Source organism: Chiloscyllium plagiosum, unplaced genomic scaffold (assembly GCF_037043375.1).
Source record: "Chiloscyllium plagiosum isolate Xiang-an unplaced genomic scaffold, Cpla_swu_hap1 HiC_scaffold_13, whole genome shotgun sequence".
In the NCBI taxonomy this organism is placed as follows: domain Eukaryota; kingdom Metazoa; phylum Chordata; class Chondrichthyes; order Orectolobiformes; family Hemiscylliidae; genus Chiloscyllium; species Chiloscyllium plagiosum.
The window spans coordinates 3432437-3452539 of NW_028270151.1; the positions used below are offsets into that span (position 1 = coordinate 3432437).

The 20103-nt window shown below is 41.7% G+C and overlaps 1 protein-coding gene across 1 annotated transcript in view; it reads right to left on the reverse strand.

The window, feature by feature from the left end:
* LOC122555674 (uncharacterized) overlaps window positions 1–20103 on the reverse strand; it is a 260338-nt gene that overhangs the window by 149467 nt on the left and 90768 nt on the right. Inside the window, exons 7-12 of the mRNA XM_087993923.1 lie at window positions 19960–20076; window positions 16375–16443; window positions 12665–12700; window positions 9414–9476; window positions 6241–6276; window positions 3656–3688 (exon numbers count right to left, since the gene is read on the reverse strand). Of these exons, the coding sequence (XP_087850049.1) occupies window positions 3656–3688; window positions 6241–6276; window positions 9414–9476; window positions 12665–12700; window positions 16375–16443; window positions 19960–20076 (354 nt within the window). The remainder of the gene's footprint in view (window positions 1–3655; window positions 3689–6240; window positions 6277–9413; window positions 9477–12664; window positions 12701–16374; window positions 16444–19959; window positions 20077–20103) is intronic.

The following is a 20103-nucleotide window of genomic DNA, read 5'->3' on the forward strand; positions in this document are numbered from 1 at the left end:
CAGATCTCCCCACCCACCTCAGCCTCCTGTGCTCCAGGGAAAACAACCCCAGCCAATCCAGTCTCTCCTCATCACTGAGACTTTCCATCCCAGGGCAACATCCCAGGGAATCTCCTCGTGCTCGCTTTCCAATGCAATCACATCCTTCTGATCGTGCAGCAACCTGAACTGCTCACAGTACTCCTGTATTCTACACCCCGGCTAATGTCGGCTGGCATCTTCTTGTCCCTGTCAGTCTGTGCTGACACCTTCAGGGATCCTTGAACTCATACACCAAAGTCTCTTTATTTCTCTAGGTGCCTACTATTCACTGTCTATTTTCTTCCCTTATTGGAACTCCCAAAAGGCATCACCTCACACTTACCAGGATTACATTCCATCTACCATTGTTCTGCCCAATTTAGCAGCTGATCAACTTCAGACTGTAGCCTGAGGCCATCCTCCTCACTGTCAACAACACCAATTTTCTTCGAGAGAGTGGTGCTGGAAAAGTACAGCAGGTCAGGCAGTATCCGAGGAGCAGGAGAAACGATGTTTCAAGCAAAAGCCCTTCATCAGGAATGAGGCTGGGAGCTTTGGGGGTGGGGAGATAAATGGGAGGGGGGTGGGGCTAGGGGGAATGTAGCTGAGAGTGCAATAGGTGGATGGAGGTGGGAGGAATGATGATAGGTCGAAGGGAAGGGAGGAGCGGATAGTTGGGAAGGAAGACGGATTGGACAGGTCATGAGGATGGTGCTGAGCTGAAAGGTTGCAACTGGGATAAGGGTGGGGGAGGAGAAATGAGGAAACTGGTGAAATCCACATTGATTCCACAGGGTTGAAGTGTCCCGAGGCAGAAGATGAGGCGTTCTTCCTCCAGACATCGGGTGGTGACGGAGTGGCAATGGAGAAGGCCCAGGACCTGCATGTCCTCGGCAGAGTGTGAGGGGGAATTGAAGTGACAGATTTTTTTGTCATCTGTGAACTTACTAACTATACCATCTACATTCACATCCAAATCATTAATGTATATAACAAACAGCAAGGGTCCCATCACTGGTCCCTGTGATACATCGCTGGTCACAGGCTTCCAATCATAAAAACAACCCTCCACCAACACCCTTTGTCTCCTATTTGTCAGCTAATTTTGAATCCAGTTTGCCAACTTGTTGGATCCCTTGGGCTCTTACCTTCTGGACCGCCTTCCATGTGGGATCTGTCAAAGACCTGACTGAAGTCCATATCAACTGCACCCTAAACAATATATTTAGTCGCCTTTCCAAAATACATTGTTCAATTATTCAGACAGGATCTCCCTGTAACAAATCCGCACTGACTATCCCTGCCTTTCCAAATGTTCATTAATCCCGCCCTTCAATTTTTTCCAATAATTTTCCTGCCACCAACATCAGACTATCTGCTCTGTAATTACCTGGCCTATCCCTGCTACCCTTCTTGAACAAAGGAACCACATGAGTTATCCTCCCATCATCTGGCACTTCACCTGTGGCCAGTGAGGTATTAAATATCTCCTCCAGGACCATCAATCTCCTCCCTTGCCTCACATAGCAGTCTGGGATATATCTACATCTCATCAGACCCTGGGGGTTTATGCACCTTTATGCCTGCTAAAATATCAAATACCTCCTCCTTATTAATCTTGACATGTTCTAGAACCTCACCGTCCCAACTGAAATCCCCAGCTACAATGTCTTTTGCCTTTGTGAATGTGGATGAGACTTATTAATGTAACACCTCACCCACAGGTTGCCCCTTTGGTGTCAAAGAGATCCTATCTTTTCCCTGAAAATCCTCTTATTCTTAATATACTTACAAAATGCCTCGGGGATTTCCTGCCAAAGATATTTCATGATCCCTCTTTGCCCTCCTAACTACACTCTCCTGTTCCTTGACACTCCCTGTTTTTAATGTACTGCACCTGACATATGCTTCCTTCTGTTTCTTTATCAAACACTCCATATTCCTTGACATCCAGTGTTTTCCTGGACTTGCTGTCCTCATCCTTCAATCTGATAGGAAAACACTGACCCTGAATTCTCACTGTACCATGTTTTAAAAGATTCTGACTTTGCAAACATAAACTTACCTGTAAATAGCTGCTCCCACTCAATTTGTGCCAGATCCTGTCCTAATGATATTGAAATCAGCCTTCCCACAATGTAGACATTTAACTTATCCTTATCCCTTTCTACAATGACTTCCAAAACTTAGCGTTACAGTCACTTTCTCCAAGATGTTCACCCACTGACACTTCAACCACTTGACCAACTTCATTCCCCAGGGTTAGGTCGAGCACTGCCCAGCCTCTATTGGACTATAAAAGAACAGGCATTAAAAACTCTGCTGGGTGCACTTTCAAAAAATTCCACCCCATCTAATTCTTCCACATTAAGGCGACCTCATTAACGTTCGCAAAGTTGAAATCCCATACAATTATAACCTGTTCCTCACCTTACTGTGATTTGCCAAAATGTCTGCTCCTCTATTGCCCTCTAACTGTTGGGAGGGGGTTGGGGGGAGGACTGTAGAATTCATAACAGAATGACTGCCATCACTTTAGAACAGTAAGAATCATCTGCTACAGCTCCAACTCATTCCTAAAGGATTTTAAGGTGGGGGGGGGGGGGGGGGGGGGGTTGGCGTTTGTGGTGCAATGGTAGTGTCCCTGCCTCTATCCCAGGATTAAAAATCACACCACACCAGGTTATAGTCCAACAGGTTTAATTGGAAGCACACTAGTTTTCAGAGCGATGCTCCTTCATCAGGTGATTGTCAGGTGATCAGATAACACAACCAACTGATGAAGGAGCGTCGCTCCGAAAACTAGTGTGCTTCCAATTAAACCTGTTGGACTATAACCTGGTGTTGTGTGATTTTTAACTTTGTACACCCCAGTCCAACACCGGCATCTCCAAATCATGACTTCTATCCCAGGAGGCTAGACTCAAGTCCCACCCGCTCTTGAGCTATATAATAATATTCTCTGAACAAATTGATTAGGAAATCTTGGAAATCTTTAGGGACTGGGGGGGGTAAGATACAAGCAAAGAGGTTTCACCCAGGCTTAATTCTGCTGGGAGGTCTTTTTGAATCATCCTTGATCCCAGATGGAGTTCCTGAACAGACAAACATTTATCATCTCCCTACTGTGGTTTTGTCTATTCTAAAGCAAAGTTTAAATGAGCTAAAACAGTGACCTTGTTGCAAAACCTTCACATTCAGAAGTATATCTCTTTAGGCCAAGGTCACCCTTTATCAGTTAAATAACAATGTTTTCAATTTTCCATCAGGACAAGGAGCAGGAGAACATAAGATCAATGTTGTCTGAGATAACTAGCTGCAGGAGTGCTATTGTGAACAAACTTTAGCAAGCTCAGCAACCTCACCTATCAGCTCAAATTAGCTGCAATATGAAATAAAAGTGATCATTTGCAGTCTCAAGTTGTAACAGTTAATGGATGATGTTGAGTGAATTACTTGTTTAATTTAACTCCATTATGAAAGCAATGCTTTGCTGGAAAGTTCTATTCTGTCCTGTTGTTCTTAACCTCTTCAAAAGATACAAAGTGGAAGAAATGGCTAAGGAGAATATTTCTCTTTGACATTTCATTGTCGGCGAAAACGCTTTCACACAATGAACTACATAAGCCCTTACCTTCTCGCCTTTTTGACCTGGATATCCAATGCCCTGCCAAAAATGATAAAATATACATTTGAGATTGGAACTTCCCATTGAACTGGGTCTGAAATCAGCAACTCAGATGCAAAACGTAACTTCAAATCACAAGATCTTCAAAGTTACTAAGCTCACTCAGCTCCTCCAACCAGAAGATCCCTCACAGTGTCCAGCATCTATTCCTTTCATTGCTATCAGATATTGCTTCTATCGCCCTAACCCTGTTTTACAGTTTGAGCTCTGATATATTTGGACACCCTTTGCATGCATCACCTATTTCAAGGTAAGATCGATAGTGATTGAGACCCAGGGATCTTCCTGACTACGAGATCTTTGATTGAGGTTGATAACCTGGGCCAATCAGGAAAACCCTGGCTGACCAATATAACCAGCAGATCAGAATCTTCTCAGATCAGGAGCCAGACTCTGAGTGGGCTGGCCACAGCCAGTGTGCTCTGCACAGGTAAATAACAGGTGAATTGGTGACAGGACACCAGCATCTATGCAATTATTTCAAGATCACAAGTTTGAAGTTCACCCAGGTCTGCAGGAGGATTACTGGACTCAAAGTGTTAACTCTGCTTTCTCTCCAAAGATGCTATCAGACCTGCTGAGTTTCTCCAGCAATTTCTGCTTTTGTTTCAGATCTCCGACTCTGCAGTTCTTTATTTCACAAGTTTGATCCTTTGTTTCTCTTGGATACACGACAGCGATCTCGGTCCTCAGCGATTTGTTTATGTTGAGCCCTATTGTCAGCCTAGGGTCTCAATCCCCTTCTTTTCAAAATCATCACCTTGGCACTAGTGGAAACTTCTTGTTTTATTTTAACCGTGCCAAGCTGTGCTCTCAGGGGAGCAAGCATTTAATCTCTACCATAAGATTTCATTGAACCTGCCCTGTTCTTCTCTGTGAAAGCTGACGACTGACTCGAAAGATACAACAAAGCAGAGAGATTGAATCATTTTGCTTTATATCTGACTGTCAAACAGTTGTCTCGGATAACCAGCATGATTCTTTATATCAGTTGAATTGTTCTCCCCATTCCCTACCTATCAGTCAGAGACAGCCAGTGATCAAACAAATTACTTCTGCAAACCATTCATAGTGTGGAAAATCTTAGAACTTTTAAAACAGGCCCCTCTACAGCTGGAAATCAAACTTTTCATCAAACCTCAACAGTTTAACCACTTGAGTTCACACCAATAGTGACCAATACGTAATACAATCAGCTGGATGCACCAAGTATGCACAAAAGGAAAGACAATTGGGTACATTCTTACACATTGTTCATCGCACAATGTAGGCATACCAAAAGACCACTGGGAGTGTGCTATTAGGCAATCTGGACACACCAGAGTTGTGGGTGTCTACTATCACATGTGGGCACACCAACTGTGCACCGGACATGTATTACTGCATAATATGCAGAGAGTATGTTATCACACCATGCGAGCACATTGAATGTGTTAGGTGTGTGCTATGACACAATTTGGGCACACAAACAAAGCAATGGATTCTCCTGAAGAAATTATAAATATTTTACAATGCTACAAGAATTAAATTGCCAACTCACTTTCAGCTTCAAATATAATGGCTCAGATTGTTCTGTCAAAATAACAGAGGCTAATGGTGCTCACTATCATTTATGTGCAAATGACTCACGGACTTAAGACAAAAAAATCAGTAACTAAACTTGATTATTCAAAATTGACGGACGAGTTATGCCAAACCATTATTATTGGGCGGCATGGTGGCGCAGTGGTTAGCACTGTTGCCTCACAGCGCCAGAGACCTGGGTTCAATTCCCGCCTCAGGCGACTGACTGTGTGGAGTTTGCACATTCTCCCCGTGTCTGCGTGGGTTTCCTCCGGGTGCTCCGGTTTCCTCCCACAGTCACAAAGATGTGCGGGTCAGGTGAATTGGCCATGCTAAATTGCCCGTAGTGTTAGGTTAAAGGGGTAAATGTAGGGGTATGAGTGGGTTGCGCTTCGGCGGGTCGGTGTGGACTTGTTGGGCCGAAGGGCCTGTTTCCACACTGTAAGTAATCTAATCTAATCAGTGAAGCTTTCTTTCTCAGAATGCCATGAGGCATTAGTAATGTTCAATAGCAGCTCATTCTGAGTAAAATGCATCATCACCAATCATTTAGATTTGGACCATCAATACAATGAGTTCACTAGGAGACCATTCATCCATAATTTAGCATTACACCGTAGTACATAGAACTATTATTATTCCGTGTTTTACACTTCACAATAATGTAATCATTTTGTAATACATCAAAGATTTCATCAAAATTAAATAGTTCATTTTCAGCATAAGCAAATCCTCAGGCTACCAGTAGTGAAAAACTGTTCTGAGGAAGTTAAAATTCACACAACACCAGGTTATAGTCCAACAGGTTTATTTGGAAGCACTCGCTTTCGGAGCGTCGCTCCTTCATCAGGTGTTGAGGAAGGATCATTGAACCCTAATGTTAACTTTGATTCCCCTCCACAGAAGCTGCCAGACCTGCTGAGGTTTCAGAGCAAGTTCTGTCTTTGTTTGTGTAGTTAAAAACTTACCTGGTCACCTTGTAACCCTTGTAAACCAGGAGGTCCCTGGAAAGAAAGAATATTTGAAAAGATTAATTTGTGTGTTTCCTTTAACACAAGGATTCGAGGCATATTACGAGATTTTTGTTTAAATTCACTGATATGGTGAATTAATGTTGTATTTATTCTAGCATGTCTTTGTCGTAGTTCTGAAACACCTCTGGTGAAGGACCACTGATCATTAGAAATCAAAAAGTGATAAAATTATAAATTTTAAACATTTACAAGCATGTGCAAACTATAAACCTAATTATAAACAATATAATCACAATAAATTTTAAAACAAAATCACACTCTTAAGGATGGAAGTCCTACATGAAAACAGACATCCCAGGTAGACAGGACAGTGAACAAGGCTTTTGGTATGCTTGTCTTTGTCAATCAGTACATTGAGTATAGGCTTTGAGATGTCATATTGCGGCTGTACAGTTCTGAGAAGGGTCACCGGAACCGAAATGTTAATTCTGATTTTTCTTCACAGATGCTGCCAGACCTGCTGAGCTTTTCCAGCAATTTCTATTTTTGTTTCTGATTTACAGCATCCACAGTTCTTTTAATTTTTATTTTGTACGGGACATTGGTTAGGCCACTTTTGGAATATTGTATGCAATTCTGGTCTCCCTGCTATGGGAAGGATGTTGTGAAACTTGAAAGGGTTCAGAAAAGATTTACAAGGATGTTGCCAGGGTTGGAGGGTTTGAGCTCCAGGGAGAAGCTGAACAGGCTGAGGCTGTTTTCCCTGTAGCATCGAAGCCTGAAGTTTATAAAATCATGAGGGGCATGGACAGGGCGAATGGACAAGGTCTTTTACATGGGGTGGAGGAGTCCAGAACTAGAGGTTTAGGGTGAGAGGAGAAAGATATAAAAGAGACCTGAGGGGCAACTTTTTCATGCAGAGGGTGGGTGCGTGTATGGAATGAACTGCCAGAGGAAGTGGTGGAGGCTGGTACAATTACAGCATTTAAAAGGCATCTGGATAGATATATGAATAGGAAGGGTTTAGAGGGATATGGGCCAAGTGCTGGCAAATGGGACTAGATTAGGTTAGGATATCTGGTCAGCATGGACGGGTTGGACTGAAGGGTCTGTTTCTGTGCTGTACATCTCTAAGACTCTATGAGTTTAGGTACTCCCTCATTCACTGATATCAGTGAGTGACCATAGGTGCTTCACAATCCAGAGCCTAGTGCCTCTCAGTGGGACTACTAGCCCACTCTGCATTCTGTGGCCGCACTTTCGCTCCCATCTTCCAGCTGATGTTATTCATGTTCTTTAGCAAACTGCTGGAAAGTCTTCATTGCCTCTTAAGGGGCTGAAGATCTGATTTTGGGAACCATTGTCATTGTAACCATTTTTGTGAAAATATCTTGTTTCACCACCTTAAAACATGGAACAAAAAGACGTCACTCAAAGTTACTGCATTTCAAAGCAGTACTTCAGAAAGTGAGTCAACAATCTGGCTGGTTCCCGGTGATGAATTCAACTTGTTAGTAGGTCCCAGTTACAGATCAGTGTCATAGGCAGATTTCACTGATGCCTTATATTGTGGGAAGCTCCCAGTGATCGATGATATGGCTAATTCCTAGTGATATACAGTGTTGTAACTTTTACACGTGTGTAGATCAGTGTGTAGATCAGTGCTGTGTGTACAACACAATTGGGAGAAAGGCAGTTAAAAATCACACAACACCGGGTTATAGTCCAACAGGTTTATTTGGAAGCACTAGCTTTCGGAGCGCTGCTCCTTCATCAGGTGGTTGTGAAGCAGGATCATAAGACACAGAATTTACAGCAAAAGATTATAGTGTCATAAAGTTGAAACAATACATTGGACAAATCAGATTGTTGTTAAATCTTTCATCTTTTAGAATGGATTTGCTGGTTTCGGTTCATTGAAACGTAAATCCCAGAACTTCTTTTAAGTCACATTCTCGAGATAATTTAAGGTTTTATAAGAAAAAGTGATACCTCAGCTCAGACAATGCCTTTAAGGTGTGAGGTTAGAGTCTGTCTGTATCAGTGCTAACCACTGAGCCACCGTGCCACCTCTCTCTTCAATGTTTGGCACCATTAACATAAATGGTGTTTAGATTAGATTACTTACAGTGTGGAAACAGGCCTTCTGGCCCAACAAGTCCACACCGACGCGCAACCCACCCATACTCCTACATTTACCCCTTCACCTAACACTACGGGCAATTTAGCATGGCCAATTCACCTAACCTGCACATCTTTGGACTGTGGGAGGAAACCGGAGCACCTGGAGGAAACCCACGCAGACACGGGGAGAATGTGCAAACTCCACACAGTCACCTGAGTCGGGAATTGAACCCGGGTCTCTGGCGCTGTGAGGCAGCAGTGATGAGATAGACTTCTTACCAATTCTTCAGAATGGCCACAACTTATCTATCAAACTGCTTCATGTTTTGTATCACTACATCTGAACAATAGACAGACTGGTGACAGAGAAGGAAAGAAAAGGAAACTGACTCCTCACTTTGGATCTCATCCTGTCATGGACAATTTGCCCCAAACACCTGGAGATCGAGAATCAGCCTGTTCAGGTGCATAAAGACTCACAGCAGAAACTGGTGATAATGCACCATCCTTGGATTGAGGGACAGCCGATGATGGCAAGGAGAGGACATTGATGGATCAGGTTTGTGGTTCAAAAGAAGCTCCAAAGGACAGCCATAAAAACACTAGCTCAGTTTCTCTCCACAGACACTGTCAGATTTGCAAAGCCTCATCACCACTATCTGTTTCCAAATCAATATTATACATTATTCCCAGGGATGGATCAAACTGTGGAATGTTCCCTTTAGTCCACTTAAAATAAAACTCAGACACTCCCCATACAATGGATCTGATTTAACCAGCTCGAGAATTTTCAACATTGTATTGTCCTATGTCAGCCCTGAAAACATCAACACCTGTTTTTTTCCCCTTTCTACTATTAACTCTTGCTGCAGAATAATGCCTTCATGAACATATTTCCAGGATTTTACATCTTTCCCATGAAAATGTCATGATCTTATTTCAAGCTGGTTTCTCTGCTGCTCTTCCCCAGTTAGGCTGTTATTACTGTATTTTATTTCAGTGGCACCTCTTGGATCATCTCATTCCAACAGTGATCTACTTACTGGAAAACCCGGTCGGCCTCTCGGTCCTGCAATACCTGGAAGACCAGAGGCTCCTGGAACACCCTGCAAGAGGGCAAAAGAAAATAAATTTATGTCTGCCGTTGGTGATACAGTGTAACAGGACAAAGCATTTGATGTCAGATTATTGTATAATTGGATACTTCTCCTCATGAAGGGCTTTTGCCCGAAACGTCGATTTTCCTACTCTTCAATGCTGCCTGACCTGCTGTGCTTTTCCTGCACCACACTAATCTAGCCCCTCACTTCTCCTTAAGAACCACCCCTGAAAAATGGGCTGAATGACTTAGAATACTCTAGTTCAAACTCAACGGACCTAAGGAACTCCTCTGTACTGTGTGATTCTATGACTTTCTCCCATGTTGCATCATTCGAAGATCCTACTCCTGCTGTTAAATAGTTGAATGCAATTTCTCTCAGATACTGCAGACAATGATTAGGGTGACATTTTATTTATTTCTAAGTTACAAATTACTTTGTGTAGGGTGAGAGGGGAAAGATATAAAAGAAACCTAAGGGGTAACTTTTTCACGCAGAGGGTGGTACGTGTGTGGAATGAGCTGCCAGAGGAAATGGTGGAGGCTGGTACAATTACAACTTTTAAATGGCATTTGGATGGGTATATGAATAGGAAGGGTTTGGAGGGATATTGGCCGGGTGCTGGCAGGTGGGACTAGATTGGGTTGGGATATCTGGTCGGCATGGGTTGGCATCGGTTGGGAAGGGTCTGTTTCCGTGCTGTACATCTCTATGACTCTATAAGCAGTTTGAGAATAATTAAACATTGCTTAATGTTCCAGCAAACCTTCCCTGAATAGAACAGCAGGTGCTGGAAATGCGAAACAAAACAGAAATTGCTGGAGAAACTCAGCCGGTCTGGCAGCAACAATGGAGAGAGAAATAGAGTTAATGTTTCAAATCCAGAGAACTGGAGAAGGGTCAGTGAACTCAAAGCATTAACTCTATTTCTCCCTCCACAGATATACCAGACCTATTGATTCTCCAATACTTTCTGTTTTTGCTGCTCTGAACAGAACCACTGGGTTTCAGACACAACTTGATCACCTCCTTCAGAAACCTTTAATATGTCCATCATCATTCACTGATAACGTCACTTATCTTTTTATAGAAACAAAGTCGAGGATGGCATCAATAATGACCTTTGTAAAGCTAAAGCAATTTATTTTGATTTAAAATGAAATACTTTAAGCTGTGCTCGAACATTGAATTGGTATTTTGATGGCACCTTCATGTTAAATGGACATTTCTTTTAGTGATTGGTCAGTAAGCACCCACATTCTTGGGTTTTTTTTCCCCCACCTGTACCGATTCAAACTTGTTACTGTCTACAATTTCAATTTTTCTAATTATAAGAACATAGGAAAAGTAGAGGCCATTCTGCCCCTTGAGCCTGTTCTACCATTCATTGAGATCATGGCTGATCTGTGGCCTAACTCCATATCCTTGCCTTTAGCCCATATCCCTTACAACCTTTGGTTAACAAAAGTGCATCCACCTTAGACTTAGAATTAGCAAGCATCCAGCTTCCAGTGCCATTTGTGGAAGAGAGTTCCAAACCTCTCCCACCCATTGTGGGTGTGTCGAAGTGCTTTCTAATATCTCCCCTGAACAATCTGGCCCTAATCCTCAGGATGTGCCCCTGGTTTTAGAATCCCCAAGCAGTGGGAATAGTTTTCTTTTCTTCTTCATATCGTGAAGGCTTCAAACAGATCACCCCTTAACTTTCTCAATTCTAAAGACAAAAAGCTAATTTGTATAATCTTTACTCATAACTTAATCCCTCAAGTCCCGATACCATTTTTGTAAATCTAGACTGTACTCCCTCCAAGGCCAATCTATCCTTCCTGAGGTGTAGTGCCTAGATTTGCTCTCAGAACTCCAAGGTCACTCTTAATAACAGTAAAATCCATCAGCTGCCACTTAGTCTGCCCATCAGCTGGTCCAAACTGCTTTGAGTAGGACCAATCTTTCTGAAGATCATTGCTTGGCCACTTAATTCAAGTGTTTCTAATTAATTAATGCTTCTTGCTTTCCATTAGCAGGCCAGCCTTTGTCCTGCAGATGCTAATCTATTAATTTCACCAGTTTTCTGTAAAGTCACACATATGGAACAGATTTGATTATATACACAATTGTATCTTCTGAAGTAAGTCAAAGTCTTCAGTTATGGTTTAAATTTCAGATGTCAGTTACAAATAATTAAAAATAGGCTGCCAAACAATGTTTAAAAAGTGCAATTCAGCACATGGTTGGAAATTGTGATCTGAGTAAGTTCTGGGTTTCAATTACATACTTAATTAATGTCATTGGTACCAGTTAGCATAAATGCCAGCTTTACTGTTATAATTTCTGATAGTTGCTTTAGGTAGGAGAAACTGAGTTTACATTGAGACATTAACTCTTTTTCTCTCTCCACAGATGCTGCCAGACCTGCTAAGTTTTTCCAGTGATTCCTGTTTTTGTTTCAGATTTCCAGCATCTGCCATAGTTAGCTATTAGTCTGTTTTAGCCTGTGAGATCTCATTCTCATCTTTCTTGTTCATTGCAAATGATTAGTCAACAGTGCAAAGATTAAACATAAATTCAATAGATTAGTAAAAAAGAAAAGCAATGGTTAAACACATTAGATTTAACAGCACAATAGTGGGACACTCAGAAGTTCAAAACTCACATAGTTGAAAATTAAAGGTAAATAGATGGAAAGTTACTAGTTAAGTCAATTCCACCTTCAGTAAAGGTTACTGCATCTAACTGAATGCCATCCTGCTCAACCTTGAACCTTGCTTCCAAACAACTTAGATCTGTCCTCCATGTATCTAGTTCCTATCCTTGTCCTGTTCTCTCCTCTGTCAAGATTTCCTTCCCCGTGTCTCTCTTTCTCTCTCAGCCATGACCACCTTTCCTAGGATTTCCCTGCGTTTCAATCCTGCTTAGACTCTGCTCTCTCCTTGCTCGAACTTTGCCTCTTATATTGAAACCCTGTTTCTAATCAGTTAACATTTTGATTAATTAATTGCCAGTGAAGTAATACATTAAAGCTGACTCTGATGAATTGACAGCCCAAAGTGAACACTTCCTTTCATAATTCATAAGCTGATTAATGCCTCCATCACATCACTATCTTTTAATGACTCAGAGATATCCTGATTCTTTGCTGTGCAGATAACCTAAGAAAAGCAAAATCAAAAATGAGGAAATTATTTGTTACTTACAGGAAAGCCACTGGGGCCTTGGGATCCTGGGTCTCCCTATGGATGAGAGAACAAATTAATCCATCAATCTTTAAATGTTTCAACTGTCTTTACCCAATGATACCATTCTAACAAAATTCATCTGCTCAAATCAGATTAATCAGGCAACTGCTACTTAAATTCAGTTTGCCACAATTTTCAACTATAATCTGTCGCCTTTGCATTCAGCTTTCTACTAGTGGACAGCTCTTAATAGTTGTTCCCCTGGAATAATTGCTTTGCCCAACATTTCTCTTGTGTATTTTTGGTATTTGTGTGTTGGACTTACTCAGTCATTTATAGTCAATAGGTGAGCAATCTATCTTCATAGTCTCATTGCTCACCTATATCTCACTGATTCCCAGTATGCAACCACAATATCCTGTATTTCTCTGGGTTTTACTGTTATTTATGACTGTTCCTGACTGAAACATCTTCATTTTAATCTGTTCCTTTGTGTGGCCCCAATTCCTATTTAGTCTACCGCTCCTCAATTTGAAGACAATGGGTTGGATTTATCCAATGGGAATGGGAAACAATCAAAGTCCAGATTGCTTCCCAATCCTGAGCCCACTCGGCATGCAGGGTCACTTACTGAGACTTTCACAGAAGAATCCCCTGAATGAGAATGAAGACAGATCCTAAGCCCTATGAAGGTTCACAAAGCTGGAGGGCAAATCAGAAACATCCCAGAATGAAAGAATTAAGAGATAAGGAAGTGAGAAAGTGCTTCAATGCTCAGCTCCCCACCTCCAATCTTTTAACACATTCATTAAAATATGCAACCATCCCAGCTGGGCTGGAGTTGAGTTGGGGAAGTGTGGTATGGTGAGAGTGAATAGCTTGGAGAGTGGGCAGGGATGGAGAGGGGAGTCCTAAAACAGGAGCAATGCCAGCTCTCACACCTAGGAATGCCAGGGGATGGTAACTAAAGAGCAGTCTCTCTTACATGGCATTAAGCCAGTTCAAGGATACTCTGAGCAGATAGTTTACCTTCTACATAGCTCACAATTATTCGACTGATTACTTGTAGACTAAATGCTGGAATTGTTTTTCAAACAGTTAACTGACACTCTTGAGCGGAATGGACTTGGAAATTAAATACAGAAGCATAATCTAATTTTTTGCCAACGAATAATGAAGTAGAAAAGTACATGAGTAAATTTTCAATTACACTCAGCTGCATTATTATATTAATCTCAAACAAATCTGCAATAAACCGGAGCACAGATTTTTTTAACAGTTACACTTCAATGTCAATGGCTTGTAAGTCACATTCTTGTACCCAAGTGTTTAAGATTAGCTAATTAGCATAGATTTCATATTTTCCAGTTGATTCCATGAACCTACAATACAACTTTTTATCTATAGCCTCTTACTCCCCTTCACTTTCGGACATTGCAATAGATACAATGTTAATACTGAACTATTAATTTTAGGGTCCTACACTGGTCTGAGTAAAGTTTCAGGATTTTGCATTAGTTATTTCATTAAACAGTTTAGTCTGAATTTTTGCTGTTAAGGTAATTAACAGGCAGGGCAGCTGTTGTGTTTTGATGACCTTGTGGTCACTTAAAGGCACCAACCAGCCTGGCTTCAAACAATTGTTTGTGTTTTAATTATACAAAGTGTATTCAAGATTTATATATCAGCTTTCAAGAAATGAGCAAACCATTTGAACTTAGCATCTTGAACTGAGTATGACCCATCTTTAAATGTGAACCATGTATACTATTAATAAGTTTGCTAAATGACTTGATCAATTAACTAAAACTGCAGAAGAAACCACCTTCACTTTAAAAGGAGATGCTGATGATGTTTTATGAATGTTGGATTTTAATTGCTTTAATATCCTGAGAATGTTGAGGTGAATTGTTTACAACACTTGGCATTATTGATAAGGGGGTGTAACATTGTTTACACAATGTGGGCGGCACGGTGGCACAGTGGTTAGCACTGCTGCCTCACAGCGCCAGAGACCCAGGTTCAATTCCCGCCTCAGGCGACTGACTGTGTGGAGTTTGCACGTTCTCCCCGTGTCTGCGTGGGTTTCCTCCGGGTGCTCCGGTTTCCTCCCACAGTCCAAAGATGTGCAGGTCAGGTGAATTGGCCATGGTAAATTGCCCGTAGTGTTAGGTAAGGGGTAAATGTAGGGGTAAGGATGGGTTGCGCTTCGACGGGTCCGTGTGGACTTGTTGGGCCGAAGGGCCTGTTTTCACACTGTAAGTAATCTAATCTAATCTAAACTCCTCTGTATCTAAAAGGCTGTGACATTTGTTCACATGAGATAATGTTAATGCTTGGGCCAGATATTTATTTGGCTTCCATAACTCTAGTTACAGAGGTAGAGGGAGACATCAAACTCTCATCTTAAGTGAATGGAAAGAGTGAATTTGAACTATTTCCTAAAAAGAAATTAGAAACGCTTCAGGTTTGCAATAAGAATTGAAAACTCAATATTTGTTGGCACGGTGCTACCATAAACTTCTGTGATAGAATTCTTCTGAAACACAATTCAACCTAACATCATTTCAGAGGCTGGAGATGAGAGAAGTAAGTGGAGTTGGCCATATTCCATAAACCCTGGCCTTGAAGGATAGGAAGCTTCTGTGTTGTGTTCTCTGTATTTCTGTTACGTATTTAGAAAATCTTTTATAGATTCTACTTGGTTCATCAACACTGGCCTTGTTAAGTCAAACAAAACTGAAGACCCCATTGTCATAAAATAAAAATTCAGAACTGAACAGGTTTTGAGTAAAAGAGCTCTGTACCTCAAGATCTGTAACACTGACAATTGACTGCACCTGCCTTCTAAGTCTCTTTAAAGTCTGCATATTTTAGCATATTTCAGCACAGCAACCTGAATCATGCAGATACAGCAAAGTATCAACTTTAGCTGAATACAAGTCCCAACTCATGAAGTACAGTGCTTTGCTAACGTTCGTTCTTCCACATCAAAAGCAGGTTTCAGAACTGATAGCTTTTATCTTCAACTGATGGCTAAGTCATACTCCGGACTATTGCTATGTCTATGTTTTGCTGGGTTCCTTTCCTAGAACAGTCCCACATCTTCACTTTGTTCTTTCGTCTTTTCTTCTGTAATCCATTTGGAATTAAGATAGTATTTATAAAGAGTTAGCTATGATGGTGTTTTAAAAATTGTATTCGGTCACCACCGGGGAGTCAGTGGTAAACAATGGTAATGTCACTACTGGAGCAATCCAGAACACCAAGTTTAATGTTCTTGAACATAGGCTTGAATCTTACGATGGTAAATAGTGAATTTGAATTCAATGAAAATCTGAATAAAAAGCTAATCTAATGACTATCGTGTAACCATTGTCGATTCCCTCATGCCCTTTGGCGAAAGGAAATCTGCCATCCAGACCCATTGAGACGTCGTTGACTCGGACCCACAGCAATGTGGCTGGTTGGTAACTCTTAATGGTCCCAGGGTAATTAGGATGGGGCAATAAAATGCGAGTAGAGCTAGTGATGCCCACATCACTTCAACAAATTAAATTAGTTTGTCAAAAACAACTGTTTTACTCTACAAATGCGTAGCCCAACAGCTCATGCTATGATGTACAAGCCAGGTCCCCACGCTGTCATCATCTTCCTTCCTACCTTTATTACACTGGAAAGTAAAGAAAAGTGATGGATAGCAACTAGTGCTTTAAAGTGACACTCACCGGGGGACCCATCAAAGGGAAGGTAAACGTTAGAGAATCTCCTTTTGACCCCTTTGGTCCTGGTATTCCCTGAAAGAAACATGGTGCAAGCCAAGTATGACAAACAATGAATAGCAATAAAATAAATGTATTCACATGTTCTGACATTTCAGCAAAGTACTGTTCATATCACAAGATATTCATACCCTAAACTCTAGTTCTAATTCAGTGTGAAATATTTCTCTGCAAAATGCTAAAACCATTGCCTATTGCATGTACTTCTTAGGAGTGTGACATGTGTAATGTTTTCTTTTCATGCTAATCCTAAAACAGTTATTTGAAGCACTTAATTATTCAATGTATTTGTGGTTCTCCTTGCAATTCCACCTCGAAAGCACTATTTATCCGAAATCTGACACATCCTCCTGCTGCCACATGCTGTTGAATGATCATACATCTCGCAACATTCTCAGCAATGCTAACATTCTCAGCAATGCTAACATCAGTATCAGTCCCTTTACCCAGCTCTCTTCCTGTTGCTCACTGCTTCACCAATCCTTCCACCTCTTGCTGTCCTGCTGTGGCCCCTCCTATTGCTCACCATCCTCACACCGAACAATCACAGCCACTGTGGGTGATCCTATACACCTTTATAAAAACAGACAGAGTCATTTCAGAGATGGGTAGGAAGCTTGATCAAGGAGGTCACTTTTAACCAGGGTCCTAATAAGGAGAGGGAGAGGATGACGCAAATCTGCTTAATCAGAGAATTTCAGAGCATGGACAAATTCATGGGTGAAAATGGTGGCATGAAGAGGTCAGAGTCAGAAACCAGAGCAGACAAAGGCCATTCCACCCATCGAGTTTGCTCTGCCATTCAGTAAGATTGTGGCTAATCTAATGATCCTCAGCTCCATTTCCCTGTCTTTTCCCCACAACCACTGATTCCCTTACTGATTAAAAATCTGGTGTCTATCTCAGCTTTGGATATACTTAAAGATGCAGACTCCATAGGCCTCTACAGTAAAGATCCAAACTCCACAGGCCTCTACAGTAATGATCCAGACTCCACAGGCCTCTACAGTAATGATCCAGACTCCACAGGCCTCTACAGTAAAGATCCAAACTCCATAGGCCTCTACAGTAATGATCCAGACTCCACAGGCCTCCGCAGTAAAACTCCAGACTCCACAGGCCTCTGTAGTAATGCTCCAGACTCCATAGGCCTCTGCAGTAAAGATCCAGACTCCATAGGCCTCTATAGTAAAGATCCAGACTCCACAGGCCTCAGCAGTAAAGATCCAGACTCCATAGGCCTCTATAGTAAAGATCCAGTCTCCACAGGCCTCCGCAGTAAAGATCCAGAGTCCACAGGCCTCCGCAGTAAAAATCCAGACTCCACAGGCCTCTGCAGTAATGCTCCAGACTCCATAGGCCTCTGAAATAAAGATCCATATTCCATAGGCCTCTGAAGTAATGATCCAGACTCTACATACCTTTGCAGTAACAATTCAGACTCCACAGGCCTTTGCACTAATGATCCAGCCTCCACAGGCCTTTGCAGTAAAGAATTTCAAGGATTCGCTATGCTCAGAGAGAAGAAATTCCCCCACATCTCTGTCTTCAATGTATGACCCCTTACCCTGAGATGATGCTCCTCTGATCCTAGACTCTCCCATGAAGAAAAACCTCATTTTGTTTGTTAGGGACCAGCTGATTGTGAGGTGGCTGTGTTCTTTGTTAAATATACCTCATTGATTGAGAAGCATTTCATTTTACATAATTGCTTGGAATAAAAGCAATTCTTCGTTCTGCCTACCTGTAAAGTAATAACCTTGAGACAGGAAGCCTAGCAGAGAGACCTTCCTGAGCTCTATTAACTGAGCACACTTGTAAAACAGTGGGTACATCATTAACAGGGACTCAATCAACAACAGCCAAAATGAGCTGGAAACTAGCTGACCACTCTCAAAAACACACTGTGGGCCGTAACAGATGGAACACCATTGAAGAGGTCATCATGTAATTCCAAAGTGGAAAAGCCTGGCTTCAGAATTAGGAATGTAACAGGTTTTAAGCAAGTGAAAGGGTAGAGGATGGAATAAAGACAAAAGGTCTGTGATGGAGAGTAAGACAAGAGAAAATAAATGATAAAGAGGGGAAGACATTGAAAGGCCAAAAGGAATGGTGATGGAAGAAGAAAAATAAATAAAGGATGTGTCTAGAGGTGTAAATGGCAGAAAAATTTCAGTCTGAAAATGAAGACAATGAAAAATATACAGGATTAAAGCAAAAACCTGCAGGGAAAAATGAAACAAAGCTGGAGCAAACATAACAGACTTGAAATTGCTGGACTCAATGTTGAAACCAGAAAACCATAAAGTGCCTAATCAAAAGATGAGGTGTGGTTGCTCATGTTTCCATTGAGAAACAGAACATCAATTATTTGGAGAGTGGTTTTAGAATCAGTGGGAGGGCAGGGGATGTGACAGAGGTGGAGGGTTTGCAATAGACAAGACATGAAATTACAATATCAGCCCAGGGTCAAACAGAACATGGAGGTACCAAACTGTAACTGTTAGGATTTTGAGGATAGTGTGTGGTCAGTGTTTCTATGAGGAATGGGGGTGTTTACAAAGGAGTTGCGGTGAAGAAAAATGTCCAAGAGAAAATAAAATCAGTGTGGAAAAGCCATTCAAACAGTTGACTCGTCCCTTGATCTAAATCCTTTCCCATAACCTTATAATTTTTCATTATCTTTCTCAGCACAGTCATATCCCTTTAATCTGCTGAATGAAAAATATACAGGTCGTTCTGCTATGACATGTGTTTCATTAATGCAAATTCACTATAACATGATTGACAAGTTGGTGACACTGTTTCTAAAGCACAAATATTTAAAGGGTGTATTGGTTATAACACGATTCCAGCACCATTCGATTAAATGGTGCTGCTACTACACGATTTTATTATAACATGTGATCGCACGAGAACGGAACTACAGCATTATAGCAGAACTGACTGCACTCAATTCCCTTTTCAATGGCTATATTGAATGAGGTAGTTTGATGTTGGTGAGTGCAGCACAGGACCCGAGGTAATGATGACGGCAGGTCAGCCTCTGTACTTGGTGGAGAAAGCAGCATCTGTGGTCAGTGTCGGTCAGCATTGGAGATGCGTTAGACCTGAATCGTACGGCCGGCAGGTCAGCCGGGGTGACAGTTGCATTGGCAGCAGCATGGTCAGCCCGGTGTGGTGCTCCTGGCACCTAGTGGTGGTGTCATTGGTCACCCTGCAGTGGGACTCCTGGGATGTGAGTGCATTGGTGGGCATGGAGATCCCATCTCACCCCACCCCGTCAATGTCGAGCAGTGCACAAGAAGGGAAGAAAACTCTGTTTTCTGTAATATTTTAGTTGCATCGTAATATCTACTGTAACTCAAAATGGCACCAGAGCATTGCAATATAGTACACTTTTCACCAGCTTTATTTGTTAAATACAAGTGACAATAACTCATTCAATGCAATTCAATTCTGTTACCACATGGGAACAATGTTTCCAAGTGAAGATCCTATTCCCTGAGGGTTAGAATGAAGGTTTCTTACCGGCAAGCCAGGTCTTCCTGGATATCCTGCACTCCCTGGAAGGCCAGGGTCTCCTCGAGTTCCATTACAACCATCCAATCCAGGAGGCCCCCTTGGGCCTTGCAGCCCTGGAAAACCCTAAAGTGATGACAACTGGTTAAAAGG